Source organism: Labeo rohita, chromosome 11 (assembly GCF_022985175.1).
Source record: "Labeo rohita strain BAU-BD-2019 chromosome 11, IGBB_LRoh.1.0, whole genome shotgun sequence".
Classification (NCBI taxonomy): Eukaryota; Metazoa; Chordata; class Actinopteri; order Cypriniformes; family Cyprinidae; genus Labeo; species Labeo rohita.
Genome location: NC_066879.1, coordinates 21,542,084 through 21,564,385, shown reverse-complemented (window position 1 = coordinate 21,564,385; position 22,302 = coordinate 21,542,084). Strand labels below are relative to the sequence as shown.

The 22,302-nt window shown below is 36.2% G+C and overlaps 1 protein-coding gene across 4 annotated transcripts in view; it reads left to right on the top strand.

Annotated features, from left to right (window-relative positions):
- ttbk1a (tau tubulin kinase 1a) overlaps positions 1–22,302 on the top strand; it is a 43,972-nt gene that overhangs the window by 18,014 nt on the left and 3,656 nt on the right. For 3 of the 4 annotated variants that reach the window (XM_051122766.1, XM_051122767.1, XM_051122765.1), the window contains 7 exons: positions 2,245–2,310; positions 2,406–2,498; positions 2,584–2,709; positions 2,796–2,950; positions 7,842–8,046; positions 8,167–8,330; positions 9,724–10,261. In XM_051122766.1, the coding sequence (XP_050978723.1) occupies positions 2,245–2,310; positions 2,406–2,498; positions 2,584–2,709; positions 2,796–2,950; positions 7,842–8,046; positions 8,167–8,330; positions 9,724–10,261 (1,347 nt within the window). Of the gene's footprint in view, positions 1–559; positions 639–2,244; positions 2,311–2,405; positions 2,499–2,583; positions 2,710–2,795; positions 2,951–7,841; positions 8,047–8,166; positions 8,331–9,723; positions 10,262–22,302 lie in introns of those variants that run through there. The other variant, XM_051122768.1, reaches the window with a different exon arrangement.

Here is a 22,302-nt window from a genome sequence, read left to right as displayed (position 1 = left end):
ATCTATCTATCTATCTATCCTAGTTCAGTGCTGCAGCACTAAAGTGGTTTGGCTCTGTTTTTTTCTGCAGTCTTCAAGAGCTGTTGCTTTTACTGCAGCAGATAAAAAAACACCTCTCCAAATCAAATAATGATTTTAAAACGCTAAACAAATAACATCCAGGCTGTAACTTGCTGTGAAGAAATGTCCTTGCTTTGGTTTTGTCATCCATTCTGTGGTGCATCACATTTATGAGATATGAATAAATCATTTGATGATTATAAATAGTTTTTGTGTCCTCAGGACTGTAAATATCACCTTCTGTTGAATGCATACAGTATGAATAGGACAATTAAGGTCCTGAGTCATGCTGCCGTGTTTGTTTGTTAATATTTGTTGATGTTTATGTATTTTTTATTGTACTCTCATACTTTTTTGTGTTTTACTAACATTTTATGAACAGCATTTGAAGTGGATTGCATGGGGTCATTTTGTATGATTTTGCCTGGTGCATTATTTCTGCTTATTCTTTTGTTTGACCATCTTGTCTTATTTTTGCAGTTTTCGTTTGGGGTTTTAAGTTATGACGTGCATGTCTGACGTATTTCTCCATCTGTTCCCTTCTCCCCCATACTCTCACCAATGGAAAGACTTTCATTGTGAGTGACTTCATGGAACTTTCATCTTCATTTTTTATAGCTGACATTTTCACGGTATAAAAAAATGCACAAATTTCTGTCTAAATTTACATAATAGTACTTTACAGTAAGAAGTCGCTTCTGCTCACCAAGTTTGCATTTATTTGATCCAAAACACAGCAAAATCAGTAATATTGTAAAATATTTTTACTATTTAAAATAACTGTTTTCTATTTTAATATATTTTAAAATTTAATTTATTCCTCTGATTTCAAAGCTGAATTTTTAGCATCATTACTCCAGTCACATGATCCTTCAGAAATCCTTCTAATATTCTCATTTGCTGCTCAAAAAACATTTATTATTATTATGTTGAAAACAGTAAAAAAAATTTCAGGTTTCTTTGATAAATAGAAAGTTCAGAGGAACAGCATTTATCTGAAATAGAAATCTTTTGTAAAATTATAAATGTCTTTATCATCACTTTTGAGCAATTTAGAGCATCCTTGCTATATAAAAGTATTATTCTTCCCAAACAAATATTAAATTATACGGTCTCCAAGCTTTTGAATGGTAAAGTGTATAATCTTTGGATCTTTCTATTCATCAAAGAATCCTGAAAAAAATGTACAAAACTGTTTTAAATATTGATAATAATAATAATAGTAATAAAAATGCAAATCAGCATATTAGAATGATTTCTGAAGGATCATGTGACACTTAAATTTAGCTTTGATCACAGGAATAAAGTATGTTATAAAATATATTAAAATAGAAAGCAGTTAATTTAAATAGTAAAATATTTGCTGTATTTGGGATCAAATAAATGAAGGTGAACAGAAGAGTCTTCTTTAAAAAACATCAAAAAATTTACTGTTCAAAAACTTTTGACTGGTATTATATATATGCAGGAATATGATAGGAAAAGCAAGTGTTTATTAGAATAAAATCATCTGAATAAAAAGATTTGAAAGTTTTGTACATAATATTCATTCCACATGTAATTTTACATTTGATTCTTAATCATGTTTTTACCCAAAGATAAGTTGATTTAATATAATACATTTAATAAATTCATGTCGAATAATGCTTGTGAGATTTCTTTTCGAGAGTTTGACCTTTATGTTCAGGAAAAGTGCAGTCTCTATAATTGGCAATAAAACAGCGAACACAACAAGAGAAAATGAACAGCATCCAATTGAAATGTCATTTGTTCTGAAACAGATGCTACTTGTCATGTCATTTTGTTAATCAAAAAGAAATTAGAGCATGTCTGTGAGAGAGATCCTTTGGGATTCATACGCTCTCATGCACACACAGACACACAGGTACATTTACGTGATGGAAGGTGTTTACCTTTTGCGTTGCGTGCTCACTGTTCTGGAAGAATGGAACGCCATGTTCAGTCCCTGGGCAAAGTCATGGTGCCTCATCTTTCAGAGTGTGTTGTGTACTGTGTGTCCCTCTCCTGTTGCTACAGTAATGAAAGTTAGAATCCATAAAATTACACAATAATGGTTTGCTGTGATTAATCTTAATACATAGTATCAATTCTAAGAATTATAGATAACAAAAATTAAAATGCATTTATCAATGATAGTCTTTCCTAATGCATTTCTGCTTTCAGCCTAGAACCGTTGCAGGATTTCGAGGGACTGTTAGATACGCATCTGTGAATGCACATAAAAACAAAGTGAGTGCTTAATTTACGTATGAACTTACAGAAGATACAATAATCTAATTCTGTTTCCCTTTTAACTGAATAGAATCCTTGTGTTGCTTTTACAGGAAATGGGTCGCCATGATGACTTATGGTCATTGTTTTACATGCTGGTTGAATTTGCTGCTGGGCAGCTGCCGTGGAGGAAAATCAAAGACAAGGTGTTTTGACTTTCCTTACCTGATTTGAAAAACCTGTTTTATGACATGTCCACTAACATCTACTATTGTCATCTCCATCATTTAGGAGCAGGTGGGTCAGATTAAGGAGCGCTATGATCATAGGATGCTGCTTAAACACATGCCATCAGAGTTTAATGTCTTCCTGGAGCATGTTTTAGGCCTTGACTACTACACCAAACCCGACTATCAGGTACTTAGAATATAAACCTCTCTATAAACCTATGCTGCATGTAGCTTTTTTCATATTACAGATATGAGTGGTCTTTTCTGTGTCAGCTCTTGATGTCAGTGTTCGAGAACAGCATGAAAGAACGCATCATCACAGAGAACGAGCCATACGATTGGGAGAAAAGTGGGACGGACTCCATGATGTCTGCCACCACGCCGACAGCAGCGCAGCAGAACACACGGCCTACAGCGGCTATGGTTGGGTAAGAACCACATGCATGTGTGAACATGTTACACGTGAGGGGCATTTCCTTCGAGGAGGCGAGGAAGGCAGTGTCTCCTCAAATACATTTGTCATAGTACAAAAATAAAACAATGCCAGTATTACAAAATATAACATTAAGAAGGGTATAAATTACTTGTTTTTCTAAAAAAAAACACTGTCCAACAGAGACACCAGCAGGTAAAGTTACAGCACATTTCTCTCATTTAATTTTAACAGACCCTCCATTGTGATATGATTGATTATGACTGGTTATGATCAACTGTAATTGGTTTATATGATAAATCCTGCCTCTTGCGTTTGCGAATGAGTTTAAATTAACAATTTTTTGGCATTAATGGGAAGACTAATTTAAAATATAGCTGTAAGGCAGCGATTATCGGGGTTCGAGTGCTGTAAAGCATTTAAGCACGTATGAAAAAAGACATTATTTAGGAAGCCTGTAACCACCTAAATCAATGATTTTAAAAAGCATTTTTGGCATATCCAGGTAATTTACCGTAGAAATGTATAAAAGATGTTTTTTAACGATTATGACTGTTGAAGTACCAGCTGTGGTCTGATCTCCTTAAAACTTTGCATGCTTGTTTAGAATCACCTGTTGCATGCGCTTAGCAGGTTTTGTGAAGTTTTGAGTTTTTCTTTAGGCTTTATAGGATTTTGGGTAAATTTGGACAGGCTCCTTTTCTAAACGGCCTCATTATAGCTTTCCAAAGAGTATATTTCAAAATTTTTTTGATAAGTATTGACCTAGAGAGTCCACAAAATTGTACCACAGTGTTATTTTCCAGATTGAGTGAAAAACCTAGGACTAGTTTACGAAAGTCGATTTTTTACATCTTCTCATTCATTTAAGAAACGATTTGATTGACAGCAATAGTTCTAGAGGCGAAGTTGTCCGGAATGAGAAGTTCTGTCATATGTTACGGATATTGTGTGTATGTGCGAAAAACTGTCCAATGTAAAATCGTTCCTTAAAAAAATGCGATACCGCCACCCAGTGGCCGATGTCGTTCACATTTCTCATAGACCTTTGGGCCCGTGAGTTAAACAGGCCCACCGAGTTTCATTTCAATCGGCCTCCGTTAACCTTGTCTAATGGGTGCTCAAAATTCATTGGCCAGTGACAGGCATGTTTTTTTTGAAATACGCAACTATCTATATAGACAAATGGTTGTGTAAAAATGCTATGACTAGTTCGCAAAAGTACATTTTTTACATCTTCTCGGTCATTTAACAAACGATTTGATTGACAGCAGTGGTTCTAAAGGCCAAGTTGTCCAGGATGAGGAGTTCGATCATATGATATGGATACCATGTGTATGTGCGAAAAAACACAGTGTAAAATAGTTTACATCCTTGAAAAATGCAATATCGCCACCCAGTGGCTGATTGCGTTCAAATTTCTCACATACCTTTGGGGCCATGAGTTAAACAGGTCCGCAGAGTTTCGTTCCGATCAGCTTCCGTTAACCTTATTTAACGGGTGCTCAAAATTCAGCAGCCAGTGGCGACCAGGTTTTTTTGGTTTTTTGGTTCTGATCGGGTGAAAAACCTAGGACTAGTTCGCAAAAGTAGGTTTTTCAAAAAAATCCGAAATACCTGAAAACTATGTGCTTGAACCCCTAATAAGTAAACAACTTACACACTTAGATATAACCAATTTGTTACATCAAAATAAGACTTAAAATGGCATGAAATCTGTGAGTGAGAGTGATCAGCGTGGTGAAATTGAAAGTAAATCTCTGTGTCTGTGACCAGTATTTACCGAGCTTTGAGGACTTTTGATCTGAAAAATTTAAAAATAGTTCAAATGTAACTATTAAGAAGAATAGCTGAACATAGGTACACAAATAAAATATATTGTTTAAATAGTTACTGCCTTAAGTTATTATTTTGGAATGAATGTAAAATGCTTAAAAACACTTCATACTTGGCTTTAATAAATAGATTTATTGTTAAAGATCCTCATGTACACTAACACACACACACATGCATGAAAGTTAACAAATCCCACACTAATTCACAGACTGCGTCTCGGGGGGCTTTGTTATTTGTCACACATTGTCACGTAAAAATCATACAGATGGAAGAAAGGCATGCTTACAGTCTGAAAAACACAAGCTTGAATCTATTGTCTTTTTTGTTTTGCTTAATTACTCTTATTTGCATACTGATAAATTTACTGGTTTTTGATTTATTGGTCACAACATCCAGTGATTCTTGGAACGCTGTAGATTTCAGTAGGGATGTAACGATTCTCCATAATATCGAACCATTCGGTAGGACATCCACGGTTCAATACGCACTTGTGAATTGTGGTTTTTCGGTTTTGCTTTTAAATAACTTCCTTTTTTTATTTCTCTCGGAATTTGATGTATGTCTGCCCACGATTTCACATGCTGAAATGAGGAAACGCTTCTCCGCTTATATCTGAAAAAGCAACGCACGCAGAGCATCTTCCATTCTAATGACATGCAATGATAAGCCTTTCTAAACCTGTTCAACAAAACTGTCCAACAAAAGAGTTTTAAAAACAAGTTATAAAAAACATTATAACTTGTTTTTAATTCACAACATCAGGCAAGTGTTTTAAATAACTTCCTTATGTGATCTGATGTGGATTCTTATCACAGAATGAGGCAGACAATAAATTCTATACTATTCTATACTAAATTGTATGTATGTCGATTAGCAATGGCTTATGAATATACCCAAGATGACTTGAAGAACACAGATAAACCATATATTATTGCAGATGAGTGTTTATTGTCCTTATATTTCATTATTTAAAACATTTAACATTATATCTTGTTTTTATTCAGTTAGAGCAATAGCGATGCCTTTATCCATATTAGAGAAGCTGGAACGGAATATAATCAGTGATACTTTTTTTGACGCATATGTGGATTTTCTGCACGAGGGCGCCCTCTGGTGTCCAGTATGAATGAAACCCATTCTGTTTTGTGTAAAAAAAGAAAAAATAAACAGACATATACTAAACCACGCTTTTTCCAGTGTACAGTGGTATACGGCAGTATTTTGTTAATTTGTTGCAAAAAAAAAAAAAAAACATACTGAAGTGGAAAGATATCAAAACCAAACCGAAAACCGTGGTTAAAAACCGAGGTAAGTATTGAACCGTGGCTTAACTGTATTGTTGCATCCCTAGTTTTCAGTAGGTTTGTGTTTAGAGAGGAGAAAGCTCCCTTCTGATGGAAATGTCACTGACTTATTTTAGTCCGTTGCAGTTCTAGAAAGGCAGAGTTGTTGTGTTGCTCCAGGACATGAAGAACATTTTACCATAAAAAAAGAAAAATGTCTGATGACTTTTAAAGGAGTTCCCCCTCTGACGCTCTATTTCGAAACTCTGGGTGACATTTACAGAAAATGACTCTTTAAAGGTGAAGCATGTCATTTTTTTTTAAATAAATAAATAAAAACAAAAAATGTTTCCAAGTAGGTTTCCCAAAAACATTTGCAGTGTAAAACTGATCGTGCAGACCAAGCCATAAGTTGTAGAGACTTGAAACTTGGAGGGATGCTAGTACTCACACCACCAAAAACGTCACCAAGGCTCGCCCCAATCGGCCTGACGGGGGCGCTACAGCGATCAAAAGTACTAAATTGCTCGTAACTCCTCAACCGTCAGTCGCAGGCCCAAGTGTTGAATCCTTGGCTCACGCCGAACAAAATGCACGCCTCAGATTTGACTGCGAGCCTGGTAAAATTTTCTGGATTTTTTGCAAAACATAATTTTGCGAACTAGTCCTAGGTTTTTTGCCCAATCGGAACCAAACCAGTGCAGAAAGATTCTCTGGAAAGCGAATATCGATAATTACCAAAGAAACGTTGCACTTTCGACTCACCGTCATAAAGGGACGCCAAAATGTTAGAAAGGGGCAGGGCCATTTTTAGTATAATGCCTATAACTCCTGAACGGAAGGAGATATCCTTCCGCCAAACTCAGAACAATTATGTAAGAGCTCAATATGAGGTCACAAGGCAAAATTCCTAGTGCTTGGCCACTTGGTGGCGCTATAAGAGGGAAAAAACATCAAAATGGCTATACTTACACAACTATCTGTCCTATCAACATGAAAATTACTGCACACAGCCTTGTTCCAAAGTGCCACAAGTGTCTGTAAGGACATTTGCGTCTCAAAAAAATATGGCTGCCATTGGCTGATGAAGTTTGGGCACCCGTTAGACAAGGTTAACGGAGACTGATCGGAATGAAACTCTGTGGGCCTGTTTGACTCATGGCCCCAAATGTCTGAGAGAAATTTGAAAGAAATCAGCCGCTGGGGGGGGTGATATTGCATTATTCAAGGGCGTAAACAATTGTGCATTGCACAGTTTTACGCACATACATGTGATATGCGTATCATATGACAGAACTCCTCATTCCGGACACCTTTGCCTCTAGAACCACTTCTGTCAATCAAATCATTTGTTTGCGAACTAGTCCTAGGTTTTTCGCTCCGTCTGGGAAAAACACTGCAGTACAATTCTCAGGACTCTCTAGGTTAATATTCTCAAAAAATGCTGAAATTTACCCAAATTCCTATAAAACCTAAAGGAAAACTCAAAACTTCACAAAACCTGGTGAGCGCATGCGACAGGTGATTCTAAACAAACATGCAAAGTTTTAAGGAGATCAGACCACAGCTGGCGCTATAACAGTCGTAAACGTTACAAAACATAATATTTTTGTAGTAAATTACCTGTATTTGCGAAAAAGTCTTGCTACATAATGTCTTTTTTCATATGTGCTTAAATGCCTTAAAGCACTTGAACCCCAGTAATCGCTACTTGCAGCTATATTTCTTTTAACTGAAATTGATTGTGATCTTTTCTCTGACCTTTAGGGTCATAAATGTGACCCCGATGCCAGGTGACCATCAGAGGGAAAACACAGATGATGTCGTACAGGATGAGCACCTAAGCGACCAAGAAAATGCCCCTCCGATTCCTTCTGGTCGACCAGCTGATGGTAGCCAGTTACCTACAGATGCAGACGGATGGGAGGAGACGGACTTCAATCGCAACAAACTCAGGATTAACCTTGGAAAGGTGCAGAACAGTACAATGAAGATAATCCAATCAAATACAGTCAACTTAAACATAGTATCCATTTGAAGTTTTATAAATCAATTTCACTTCAATTTTCGTTGATTTTACTGTATGTTGCAGGGAGGTCAAGAGGAAGATGGGAGCCGGGGTGTGTGTCCTGTTTCGCCACAAAGAGTTTTGGACTCTGCAGGTGTGCAGGTGCACTCGCTCAGGTACCGACGGGTCAACAGCCCTGAATCTGACCGAATATCTGCTGCTGATGGACGGGATGGTTACGGACAACGGTGGGTGATAAATTTACTTAGGATTTGTCCAGATTTTGTATTGACTGATGATCCAATCAGATGTTAAACAAAAAACTATCCATTTAATAAGTTAGTTTTGGGGCATAATAATGTAATGCTGTTTTGTCATTTATCTATTAAGTCCTACATTTAAAGAGGTAATAATTAGTGCCGTGAAAATAAACGTTTTTGTTTACATAATATATGTGTGTATACTGTGCATATATAAATACACACACATAAAGTATATATGTTGAAAATAGTTACATGTATTTACTTGTACATATTTTTATTCATATAATTGATATATCTAAAAATATGTAATATATAAACATAATATATTTTTCTTAAATATATAAATGAATGTGTGTGTATTTATATAAACATAATACATATACACAGTACACATACATACATTATGTAAACAGAATCTTTTATTTTGGATGCGATTAATCGCGATTAATCAGTAGAAAAAAAGTGACAGTAAAGGCATTTATAATGTTACAAAATAATTCTATTTTAAATAAGCACTGTTGTTTTGTACTTTCTATTCATCAAAAAAATCAGTTTCTGCAAAACTAAAAAACCACAAGTTATTTAAAATTATAATAATATTTAACAATTTTACTGTTGTACTGATTTTTTTTTAAATCAAATAAATGCAATAAAATAGGATATAAGACTTTTTTGCAAACATTTAACTGACCCCAAACTTTTAAACAGTAGTGCATATAATCTAATCAAATTATACAAATTGATGTAATGTAAAGTAATGTAATGTATTATATGATATTTTGGCCATAGTGGCTCATCATGCTCTTATGCTCATTAAAGTTCCATTTATTTGATCAAAAATACAGAAAAAAGGTAATATTATGAAATAATATTGCAAATTAAAATAAGAGTTTTCTATTTTAAAAATATTTAAAATATAATTTATTAGAAATCTTTTCTAACAATGTCTTTACTATCACTTTTTTATCACTATAACACATCCTTGCTGAATAGAAGTTATTAGTTTCTTTCAAAAAAGAAAGAAAGAAAACATTTACTAAACCTGAACTTTGAAGAGTAATAATAAATCAGCATATTAGAATGATTTCTAAAGGATCATTTGACACTGTAGATGCCAGAAAAATTGAGCTTTGCATCACAGGAATATATTCTATTTTAAAGTATATTAAAATACAAAAACACTATTTTAAATTGCAATAATATTTCACAATATTACTGTTTTTTTCTGTATGTTTAATCAAATAAATGCAGCCTCGATGAGCAGAAAAGCCTTTAAAAAACGTAAAAAATCTTACTGATCCTAAGCTTTTGAACGGCAGTGTACTTGTTCTATATGTTCTGTGTATCATTTATAATTCATAATTTACTCCTTTTTCAGCTCTCGAATGGACATCCTTGGTTCTCCTTCTCGTCACGTTTACTCCTCCCAGCCCGCTCAGATGCTGTCCGTCGACGGCTGCCGCGGAGACCGCGGCCGTAATGAGGCATCTGCATCGGTGGACCAGGAAGCCCACAGCAATGCCTTCATCCGCTCTGTCCCACTTGCGGAAGAAGAGGACTTTGACAGCAAAGAGTGGGTTATCATAGACAAAGAAATGGAGCTCAGAGACTTCCACCACCTCCCGGGGGCCGAGCCCACCACTTCTGGCACTACAGATGAGGAGCCAGAGGAATTACGCCCTCTGGAAGAAGGAGAAGAGCGGCGGAGACATAGAGATCCGTCAGTCAGACCTAAGATGTCACACGGCGACCATACTACCCGAGGCATGCTGCCTCTTACGGAGGAGGAGGCGTCCAGGAGGAGCGGGAAAGGCCAGTCGACATCAGCGGAGAGCCCTGTGCAGTCGCCCTGTCACTCGCTACCCTCCGGACGGCCCCGGCGGAGAGAGTCAGACACCAACGGACCTCAGAGACAGGTAAGACTGTCCTGATTAAGCTGCATTGACATTCTTATGTTAACAGTGAAGTGCATTGGTGGGTTTGAGGCGAATGAGGTTGAAAATATTTGATGGTAATGAGCCAGTTGGAAAAGCAATTAATTTGTTTGCTTACACACTTGTTTTACATGGTTTATACTTTACATGCGTTGTTTTTTAAACTTGACATGTTGAAGAAAAACAGTCTGGATCAGATATTTAAAATTGTACTGGATTTTATCATATATATATAATATATAATATATAATATACATATAATGAAGTGTCACATAAGATGGAGGGAACACTGTAATGTGGTTTCTGTATTTTACACTGAATCTTGCTATACTGTTAATTCTCTGCTTGCGGATCAGTAACATGCATTTTCAAAAAGTTATTAATATACATACACTACCAGTCAAAAGATTTTGAACAGCAAGATTTTTAATTTTTTTTTAAAGAAGTCTCTTCTGCTCTCTAAGCCTGCATTTATTTGATTCAAAGTACAGCAAAAGCGGTAGAAATATATTTTACTATTTAAAATCTTTCTTTTTAATATATTTGAAATGTAATTTATTCCTATGATCAAAGCTAAATTTTCAGCATCATTACTCCAGCCTTCAGTGTCACATGATCCTTCAGAAATCATTCTAATATGCTGATTTGCTCTTAAAGAGTGTTGTTGATCAAAAGTGGTGATATAACATTTGTACATATAATGTTACAAAAGATTTCTATTTTGGATAAATGCTATTTTTCTGGACTTTCTATTAAAGAAACCTGAAAAAAATTCTCAGCTGTTATTTTTTTTCAAGCAGCAAATCAGGACATTAGAATGATTTCTGAAGGATCATGGGACTGGAGTAATGATTCGGAGTAATGATTCTAAAAATTCAGCTTTGGAATCATAGGAATAAATTACATTTTAAAATATATGCAAGTAGAAAACAGTTATTTTAAATAGTAAAAATATTTCAAAATATTACTGTTTTTGCTGTACTTTGGATCAAATAAATGCAGGCTTGGTGAGCAGAAGAGATGTCTGTAAAAAACTTTAAAAATCTTACTGTTCAAAAACTTTTGACTAGTAGTGTATATTTAAATATTTTAATGCGTCTTTAAATATTTTATATTTTGCGCAATTTAATACTAATTTAATACATTTAAAAAAAATAGATTACCAGTTAAACATTTTCTGTTAATAAAAAAAAATCAAAAAAACAAAACAAATCCTAAACGTTTACTTTAAATTGTAACAATGATTTATAATATTAGTTTTACTATTTTTGACTAAATAAATGCAGCCTTGGTGAGCATAAGAAACTTGCTAAAAATATCTAAAACATATGTTTTGAACAGTAGTGTCAGGACTTTAATACTGTATATGTTTGTATTACATTGTGTAAAATTAAAACAACATTTTAATATTTTCTTTGGAGCACTTTCCATCCTCCTTCAATTGTGGTGCCTGACTTTTTCAGCCACCATATAGAAAGAATGAGCAGAAATTTGTTAACTTTCCACTTGTTCAAAGAGTGAACATAAAATACTGCTTTAGCTTAAAGGAGAAGTTCACTTCCAGAACAAAAATTTACAGACTTACTCACCCCCTTGTCATCCCAAATGTTCATGTCTTTCTTTTTTCAGTCGTAAAGAAATTTTTGTTAAGGGGAACATTTCTGGATTTCTCTCTTTATAGTGGATTTCAATGGTGCTTGTGAGTTTGAACTTTCAAAATAAAGTTTAAATGCAGCTTCGACCAAAAAATTTTTTCTAAAAAAAAAAAATAAAATTATATACTTTTAAACCTCATGCTCTTCTTGTCTAGCTCTGTGTGAACTCTGTGTATTCCGGGTTAAAGACAGAGTATGTTGAAAAACTCCCATCTCATTTTCTCCTTCAACTTCAAAATCGTCCTACATCGCTGTTTCACCTTTTTTTGTAAAGGGCATTTGATCTTCCTTGCATGTTCACTTTGTAAACACTGGATCGGTACTTCTCGAACGATACAGGATGATTTTGAAGTTGGAGGAGAAAATGAGATGGGAGTTTTTTGACATACCCTAACTGTATTGACCCGGAATACACAGAGTTCACGCAGAGCTAGACAAGACGAGCATTTGAGGTTAAAAAGCATAGAAAATGTCAATTTGTTTTGAAAATGACACATCGTTTTGCTAGATAAGTCCCTTCTTCCACGGCTGGGATCATTTAGAGCCGTTTGAAGCTGCATTTTGGAAGTTCAAACTCAAGGGCACCATGTAAGTCCACTATATGGAGAAAATTACTGAAATGTTTTCCTCAAAAAACCTAATTTCTTTACAACTGAAAAAAGAAAGACATGAGCATCCTGGATAACAAGGGGGTAGTAAATTATCTGTACATTTTTGTTCTGGAAGTGAACGTCTCATTTAAGATAAAAATAACTTTGAATGAATATAAAGCCAGTGCTGATGGGGCAGTGCTGTTGTCTCACTTCACTTTTTACAGGGTGTGTGCCTATTTCTTCCTCCCTTTCTCCTCTCCGTCTGTCGCTCTCTCTATAATTCACTATGTCTGACACACAGACTCATGCCTCATCTCTTCTTTTCCGACCATCGAACATTTGGTTTTACATGATTTGGTACAATATAATGATTCTTCTTTGTTCACGGTTGCTATTTTGAACAATTGTTGTGATATGCAGAAGTTCAGCACTAACTAGGGGGATATTCAAACTGCTCTAAGGTCATGTACACACTGCAGAGATCTGCGAGGTACAAATGCATTTCAATAAGCTATCATTATCATATGTAAAGAATAATGAGTCTTTCAGCCTTGCAGCATGTATATAACCACAGGGATATTTTTACATCTTGTGACTGTAGACAGGAAACATGAATACTCAAACAAGTCATATGATGTTTGTTATGAAACCATAGTCCACTGAGGCACCATTTTTTTGTTTATGCTCATAGCTGTTCAGTTTAGTTCTATACACACTACATGGATTCAGTAAAATTTCAGTTGCTTAAAGTTGATGATAATAAGATGTAAATTTTTGTTATTTTCTCACACTCATTTCATTCCAAACCCTTCTTTGTGAGTAAATAATAACTAAATTTTCATTTTTGGATGATCTGTCCCTTTAACATTTGTGACCCTGGACCACAAAACCAGTCATAAGGGTCAATTTTTTGAAATTCAGATTTACACATCATCTAAAAGCTAAATAAATAAGTTTTACATTGACGTATGGTTTGCTAGGATAGAACAACTATTGAAAATCTGGAATCTGAAGGTGCAGATAATCAAAATATTGAGAAAATCACCTGTAAAGTTGTCCAAATGAAGTTCTTAGCAATGCAATTTTTATATATATTTATGGTAGGAAATCTTCATGGAACATGATCTATACTTAAAATCATAATGATTTTTTGGCATCAAAAGAAGAATCCATAATTTTGACCCTATTGCTACAAATATACCTGTACTACTTAACAACTGGTTTTGTGGTTCAGGGGTCACATTTGAAAAGTGATTTCAGTGTTTTAATTCAGGTGTCACTCCTGTAAATAACCAAACCCAGTGTGAACAGAACAGAAGAGGAGTGAAAGCCATGTTTTCAATAGCTGCAGTGTGTACATAGCCTAAATTTCTTTCTTTTTTTTTTCAGATAAATTACTAGATGAGTTTTCAACAGTTTTCACAGTAACAAAAACAACTTGCTTTTGATCTCTGAGGCTAAACAAGATCTGTACTAATGTAATTTAGGGCTACATCTATCTTGTCCTTCAGAAAAAAAATTTGTTTTTTTATTTTTTACTTCAGTACTCAATACTGTCTTTGTGTGTTTGACTGCACTGTTAAAAAAAGAGAGGTGTACTGCTGAGTGTTTTACAAATTTCTTAAATTCTGACTGTGGTTTGCCTTTTTTTTAAATGCTCAGCACTAAACCACTCATTAAAAATTGCGCTAATTCATATTAAAGGGTTAGTTCACCCAAAAATGAAAATTAGCCCATTATTTACTTACCCTCCAGGCATTCTAGGTGTATATGACTTCCTTCTTTCAGACGAATACAATCAGAGTTATATAAAAAATTATTCTGCCATTTTCAAGCTTCAGAATTGCATGTGCGAGTGTTTCTCTTCATCAGTCCAAAACAAGTCCAATAAAGTGCATCCATCCATAATAAACGGCTTCAGGGTTTGAACAAAGGCCTCCTGTAGCGAATTGATGCATTTTTGTAAGAAAAATATCCATATTTAAACGTAATAATCACTTTAATCTAGCTTGCGCCAACTGGTCGTACACAGAAGCGGCTCCAGACAAATGACATATGCGATCAGAAGTGACGAACGCGAACGATCATGATCAGATGTACAAAACTAAGATTTGTAAAGAAAAATGTTGGAGGATTTCAATATAAGCCAAGAGGTGACTGGTTTTCCTTTGCTAAAGTACGGAAACTTTGCTTTCTCTGCTCCTGTAGACACAAGTTGGTTTTCACGAAACTCCGACATCCTACGTCATCCACTTGGAAGGGCTTCCTTGTACGACCAGTTGGCACAAGCTAGATTAAAGTGATTATTATGTTTTAAATATAGATATTAGTCTTACAAAAATGCTTCGATTCACTACAGGAGGCCTTTATTCACCCCCTTTTATTATGGATGGATGCATTTATTGGACTTTTTTTGGACTGATGAAGAGACACCCCCACCCAGTTCTAAAACTTGGAAATGCCAGGATAATTTTTAATATACCTCTAACTAGATTCGTCTGAAAAGAGGAAGTCATATACACCTAGGATGCCCGGAGGGTGAGTAAATAATGGGCTAATTTTCATTTTTGGGCAAACTAACCCTTATTCATTTTCATATTTGAATGTTTGTCATCCCTCATAGTCCAAAACAAGATGTGTGAAAAGATTTCAGCCGCTCTTTACCACTAGGGTGAGCCAGATGGCATATAGTAGAACAGCTAATCTTAAAAGCCAGCCAGTTTTATTCTTCTCATTTAGCCAAGAAGAAATATAGCAGAAGTATATAATTTGTGGCAATTTTCTAAATTATCTTTGGAAAAATTTGCCTCTTTGTTGCGCTATAAACACAGTCACAGCCTTTTCAAGCTGAACTGAGATTGCTGGATTGTGTCTTTTGTATGAACGCCAAAACTTCAAATCAAAACAGATGGGGATGCTCGTTTTCCCAGCAGTCTTCACCTTTAAATTGCCCACTGCTTTTTGCTCTGCCTTTGGCTCAAAATCACGTATGACACGTTGATTTCACCCACGGAGAAAATACCAAGGCTGTCGCTGGAGCCACAAAAGAAGAGTGAAAGAGGTGTTTGCGGTAAGCACAGTTTAGGCTAGTCCCTTTTGTACCTGTTTGATGAACTTGCTCATTGTTTTTTCTGATTTGCTTTCCGTTCTGTCATCATTTTATCCATATTTACCCATTTTTATCCATGTGTGTTTGTGTTCGTATGCCTGACGAGTCATTTTTCTTAAGTCGTCCGCATTTACGGCGATGTTTTTTTCTGACGATCCCGATCGGCAAACGGTTAAAGTACTTTTGTCGCACATATGGCACATTTTTGAGAGGTGGATCTGCATCAAACCAACAGCCTCTGTGGAATAAAGAGGCTCTCAATGTTGGCCGCCCAGCCAAAAAGAAAAAACATAGCTATCCCTTTTAGCTTTGTCTCTTGTGAAAATGTGAAAATTGTTTCCAGGCAACCCATTGTAGGTCTGTGTAAAGAGAGACCGTTCCTCTCTTTCCTGAGTGTTTGGCGTTCTCCTCACTGCATGCGAATGGGGAGATGCCTTAAATGTTACAAATACAAATCCTCCATCGAGCTCGTGAATTTCAACACACGCTCTTTTTCGTTTCATTTCAGACGGACGATGACAGGCCGCACTCGGGTCCACGTTCCAACCAACTACGACGTCTCGCATCCTACGTCTTCTCGTCCTCTACGTTGGAGACCGAGCAGTACCCTCACGCCGGAGGATCCTTCATCCAGCGCAGCCGCTCGGCCGAAAGCAGCCCGGCTCACGGCCACCTCCGCTCGGGCTCGAGACGTCACGCACCCCTACAACCACCTGGAAGTCCGCGCAGCAGGCACTCCATGCTCAACGTGTCCCGATTGCAGATCCAGCAGATGCTGGCCAAACTAATGAGCAAGAACAGCTGAGGACAGCTGACGTAGTTTATTCTCATACACCGTTAAAGGACGATGAATTATTTTTAGGAAAGATGTAGTCTTTTCTGATGCAATAAACTGTAGAGGGCTGTAAGAATGATGCGTCAAAGGGAATGCCGTGCTTTTACACACGCTGCTTGTTATGAACAGACGCTTTAGTCAACTCTCTTCATTATCTGCAGTTGTGTTTGTGTACAGTACCTCATTTCTGCATTGCAGCTGTGGTCACTCTGAAAGTGACCCGCTGGCTTTAATATGCAAGTTACTTCATTGTCTTCCATGCAAAAAAAACATGAAAAAGTTTTTTTAAAAAACTTTTTTGATGATTTTTGTTGTTCTTTGTTCAATTTTTTTTTTTCCAAATTTAATTTAGGTTATCAAAGCCATCATTCACAGTACACAATGTTCCTTACATACACAGGCTTTCAGTTTTACAAAGAAATTGTAATTTTTCTGTGCTCTAAAGGTGCTTTGCCTCACAAAGGAGATGTTATGCAAGTTAAATGAAAGTGTTTTAAATAGGTTTAAAAGGGAATAATATGTCTACGCTTTTATAACCAATGGAGTGGCATGCTGGAGTCTGGTTATCTAACTAAATTTGAGATCAGTGAATGGGCTGTTTTGACGTGTTCATGAAATGGAAGATTTTGATTTATCTGCCACTGATTTAAATTATTATTGCCATAAAGTAAGCAAAAGCAAAAAAAAATTAAAGATTAGTTCACTTTCAGAACAAAAATTTACAGATAATGTACTCACCTCCTTGTCATCCAAGATGTTTATGTCTTTCTTTCTTCAGTCGTAATTGTATTTTTGAGGAAAACATTTCAGGATTTCTCTTCTGAAATGTAATGGACTTCTATGGTGCCCCAAATTTGAACTTTCAAAATGCAGTTTAAATGCTGCTTCAAAGGACTCTAAATGATCCCAGCTGAGAAAGAAGGGTCTTATCTAGCAAAACCATTTGTTTTTTTGTGTAAAAAATTACAATTTATACAATTTTTAACCTCAAACGCTCATCTTGTCTAGCTCTGTGTGAACTCTGGTCATGACATTTAGGGTACATCTAAAAACTCCCATCTCATTTTCTTCTCCAACTTCAAAATCGCCCTAGATTGCTGCAGAAGTATCAACCCAGAGTTTACAAAGTGAACGTGCACAGATCAAACACCCTTTACAAAAAAAGGTAAAACAGCGATGTAGGAGAAATTGAGATGGGAGTTTTTAGATGTACCCTAACTGCCATGACCGGAAAAAAAGAGTTCACAAAGAACTAGACAAGACGAGCGTTTGAGGTTAAAAAGTATTTAAATTGTAAACATTTTTTGGAAAAGGGGTCTAGATAAGAGCCCTTTGAAGCTGCATTTAAACTACATTTTGGAAGTTCAAATTTGGGAGCACCATTGAAGTGTACTATAAGAAGAGAAATTCTGGAATGTTTTCCTCAGGAAACATAATTTCTTTACCACTGAAGAAAGAAAGACATGAACATCTTGGATGACAACGGGGTGAGTACATTATCTGTAAATTTTTGTTCTGGAAGTGAACTAATCCTATAAAACAAATAGCGTCTTTTGTTCGTTTATGAAGGTGTGTAGATAAAAGCTTCCATATCTCATTCAATCATATATTTCTGTGCATAGAGCTTTGAATGCACCACGTAAGCATTAAATCTCATCAAATACCTCCTAGTTAGTGGGTTGGATGCACAGATTTGTGTCGTATGTTATTGAGTAGCAAAAGTTTGTGTGCGAGACTGCTGTAGGGTCTTTTGAGTACTGTTTCTCACTATTGCACTTTAAAAAAGACACAGAGTAGGAGCCATAGCTGTTTTCTTTGCGATTGATTGCAATAAGATGCTAGCAGTGGGTTTGAATTGCGAGGTGCGAGAGGTGGTGTGCTTTTGTCGTTTTTCGTAAAGTCCACCTTGGTTTCTTCTAAAAAGGAGAATTGAAAATAAGGGCATGTTCTAGAAAACATTATGTAAATAGGAGACATTTAGTGATTAAATAGCACCTTTGTTGGATAGTCTTCAAGTAATGGATTTTGGTGGCTAAGGTTGTTTTAAACAACCTGGCTTGAAAGGAAAAAGGCCCTTGCAGTGTTATTGTGGTAGCAGGCGGAGATCTTTTGGCAATATGATATAAGAGTATGACTGGATATGGATAATTTAATTATTCTTGCCTCATGTCAGGAAAGCAGATGAAATGGTCATTTACGCTGTTTACACTTGCTATTAAGATGCGTTTTGGTTGGTCAGATCACATGTGGACAATGGAGACAGATACCCGTTTACACCTGCCGTTTTAATCCATATCTTCTGTCCACTTTCGACCACTTCTGACCAGATTATGTCAAGAGGAGGGTGAATGTGAGGAAAAAATTGCATTCCGAGTGGTAAAATACATGTATTTTGGTAGGGTTCCCCTGGCTACATTTGCATTTCAGGGGCTAAATTTACATTATTGGGGTCGCTTCAACACGCAGACATGAAAAACAACCCATGGCAACAGTGCTAAAGTAGCTAAATTGTGTGGGAAAAGCACAGACTTGGCAACACTGATAAACTGCGATCTTTTTTGATTTTGAACTGTTAATATTAGGGCAGTAGGCGGAGAGAAGGCGATCTTTAGCAGCAGGGTTGCCAGGTTTTCACAACAAAACCCACCCAATTGCTGCTCAAAACTAGCCCAATCACATTTTGAGGGGGATCCCACATGCAAAATTGCATCCTGGGACATAAAATTTTTGTCGACGTACCCCTGGTAAATTTGCATTTCAGGGGCTAAATATGACGTTATTGGGGTCGCTTCAACCCACAGACATGAAAAACTACCTGCGTAAACAGTCTAAAAGTCGATTCAGTTACAAGTGGACAACGTAAAGTAACAGGTGTAAACGGGGTGTAGACACGCATGTGGTCAAATGCCAGGGGTGCCAGGTTTTCACAACAAAACCCTCCGAATTGCTGCTCAAAACTAGGCCAAAACTAGCCCAATCGTGTTTCGAGGGGGGTACCCCCGTAGAAAATCGCGTTCTGGGGGATAAAATACACATTTTTTTTGTCTGTGTTCCCCTGGTAAATTCGCAATTCAGGGGCTAAATATGATGTTATTGGGGTCGCTTCAACCCGCAGACATGAAAAACTACCTGTGTAAACAGTCTAAAAGTCGATTCAGTTACAAGTGGACAACGTAAAGTAACAGGTGTAAACGGGGTGTAAAATGTTTTAAGCTTGTCCACTTTCGACCACATCCAGAGGTGGTCAAAAACGCATTCAATCGGCTTGCTCTCGTGGTGTAGATGCGCATGTGGTCGAATGACATGGTTGCCAGGTTTTCACAACAAAACCCGCACAATTGATACTGAAAACTAGCCCAAAAGTAGCCCAATGGTGTTCCGAGGGGTAAAATACAAGTTTTTTGGCCTTATTTAGTAGGTAAAATTAGCATGTCAGGGGCTAAGTATGACGTTATTGGGGTCGCTTCAACCCGTGGACATCAAAAACTACCCGCGTAAACGGTGTAAAAGTAGCCCAATTCCGCAGAAAAACCGTGGACTTGACAACACTGTTTAGCAGCTGTATGAATGCATTGCCAAGTCTGTGGTTTTCCCACGGAATTGGGATACTTTAACATTGTTGCCGCGGGCTGTTTTTCATCTCCGCGGGTTGAAGCGACCTCAATAGTGTGATATTTAGCCTCTGGAATGGTAATTTTACCCAGGGAATCCGGCCTAGAAACTTATATTTTACCCCTCAGAATGCGATTTTTAATGGGGACCCCCCTTGAAACGCCATTGGGCTACTTTTGGACTAGTTTTGAGTAGCAATTGGGCGGGTTTTGTTGTGAAAACCTGGCAACCCTGGCATTCGACCACATGCACATCTACACCTCGAAAGCAATCCGATCAAATGCATTTTTGACCACCTCTAGATGTGGTCGAAAATGGACAAGCCCAAAATGTTTTACACCCGGTTTACACCTGTACTTAGCGTTGTCCACTTGTGATTGGATCGATGAAAACACGTTAATACCAGGTGTAAACAGGGCCTAATTGTTTAAAATGTAATTTACTTTTACTCGGACTTATTTTATTATTAATTTTATTATATTTTTTTGCAAATGAAATGTTTAGAAGCATATTAGAAAGATAATAAAGGAATAAAATCTAAACGTTTCACAAAAAGTGTATGCCAAAATTGTTATTTGTTCACTCTAGCATAAACCTCAAATAATTTAGAGTGTTTTTCAGCACCTTTATATCACATTTACTTAATTGTGCATCTTCAGTGAGTGAATAACAAGTATTTGAAATTGAATTCGAACTGAAATGATGCATTTCAAAAATGAATAAATCAATTTTGAATATGTTTCTGGTACTGTCACAGTCATGGCTTCTCACATGAATGTACTGTTTATATACCCAAACAGGCTGCTAACTCTTGCACTTGTTTTGCACATCTGCTTCTGCCTGGTTTACATCAATGCTTTTAGCAGTAATTTAACAGAAACGACAATGAAATATCGTTGAGACTGTCCAGGTCTGTTGACCAGGAAGTACTGGAAAGACAATGCAGTTCAAAACCTTGTTTTTTGCATGACTAACAAATGAAGTTGGTCCATGAAAGCAAATGAATTTTTTTATGGCTTATGTTATGCATTAATGTTCCCATGAATTGTATGTTGATCATTGATTTGCATACTAAGTGATTAACAGAGCAACTTTGATATATTTAATTGACTAATTAAATTTGCATTAAACCATAAAAGCAGTGACAGCACAGTAGAGAGAACAAGAATTGTCTCTCTTCCATCTTTGTGCTTTCAAAATCTACCATCATAAAATGCTTTTTTTTAGTTTATATACACTGTTTACAAAATTTTCTAAGGCCTTTAAGTTTCTCTACCTGAACATCTGCATGTGATGCTTTGAAATACCAAAAAGAAAATAATTTAGTCTGTCACACCCCACTGAACTGCTCTTATGTCTACTAAGTTTTAGTTTATGCCTATACACAATGCCTTTGTCACAGTAACACCTTTTATATGAAGGAAGATGCTGTACCATAGCTGTAATGTGCATGTTGTATGATATCTTGTTGATTGCAGGGTCATTCTATATAATGTATGTAGGGAAATGTGATGGATCAAGGACATTTGGAGCATAATCTTGCCCACAGGGAGTGAAATGCTGTGAGAAGCTTCACATGAACTACAATGAACTCTGTTATGTTGGTACCAATACATAGCTGAAAAGCAACAATGTACACAGAACAACAGACAAGCTCTAAAAGGAGCTGATACAAGCACCGACTGTTGTCGATATTTAATGTACTCAATATATTTGCAATTAAAAACAACTATGTGTCAACAGTAACAGCTAATTTAAAAGTGTGCTGTAAAGTGTAAAAAATAAGTTGCAGAAGGTTTTATTTTACTTTTTACGTAACCAGGCACGTCACTTACTGTAAGATGGAGATTTTCATTTACAATGACGGCCTGGTATTGCTATGTAATGTAAATGGGCTATGATCTGTTAGATTGATGTACAATAAGCATATTACCTTTTCTATCACAATATCACTGTACAGTATGCTTGTAATATTTCCAAGTAAAGCATGTATTTTAAACTTTTTTTAAATAACAGGATATATGTACATCTAAGAAAGAGAATCCTGTATACGTAAAAGCATGTTATCTGGTTGGTTTTAGTCTATGTATTGTATAGAAAACCTGTATGTTGGGATACACTTGAAAAAAAAAGCAAAATACGACTGGCTGCTGTAAAAGGGAAAATTCTTTAACACATTTTTGTGCCTTTTTTATGTATGTAATCTAGACAATCTTGAA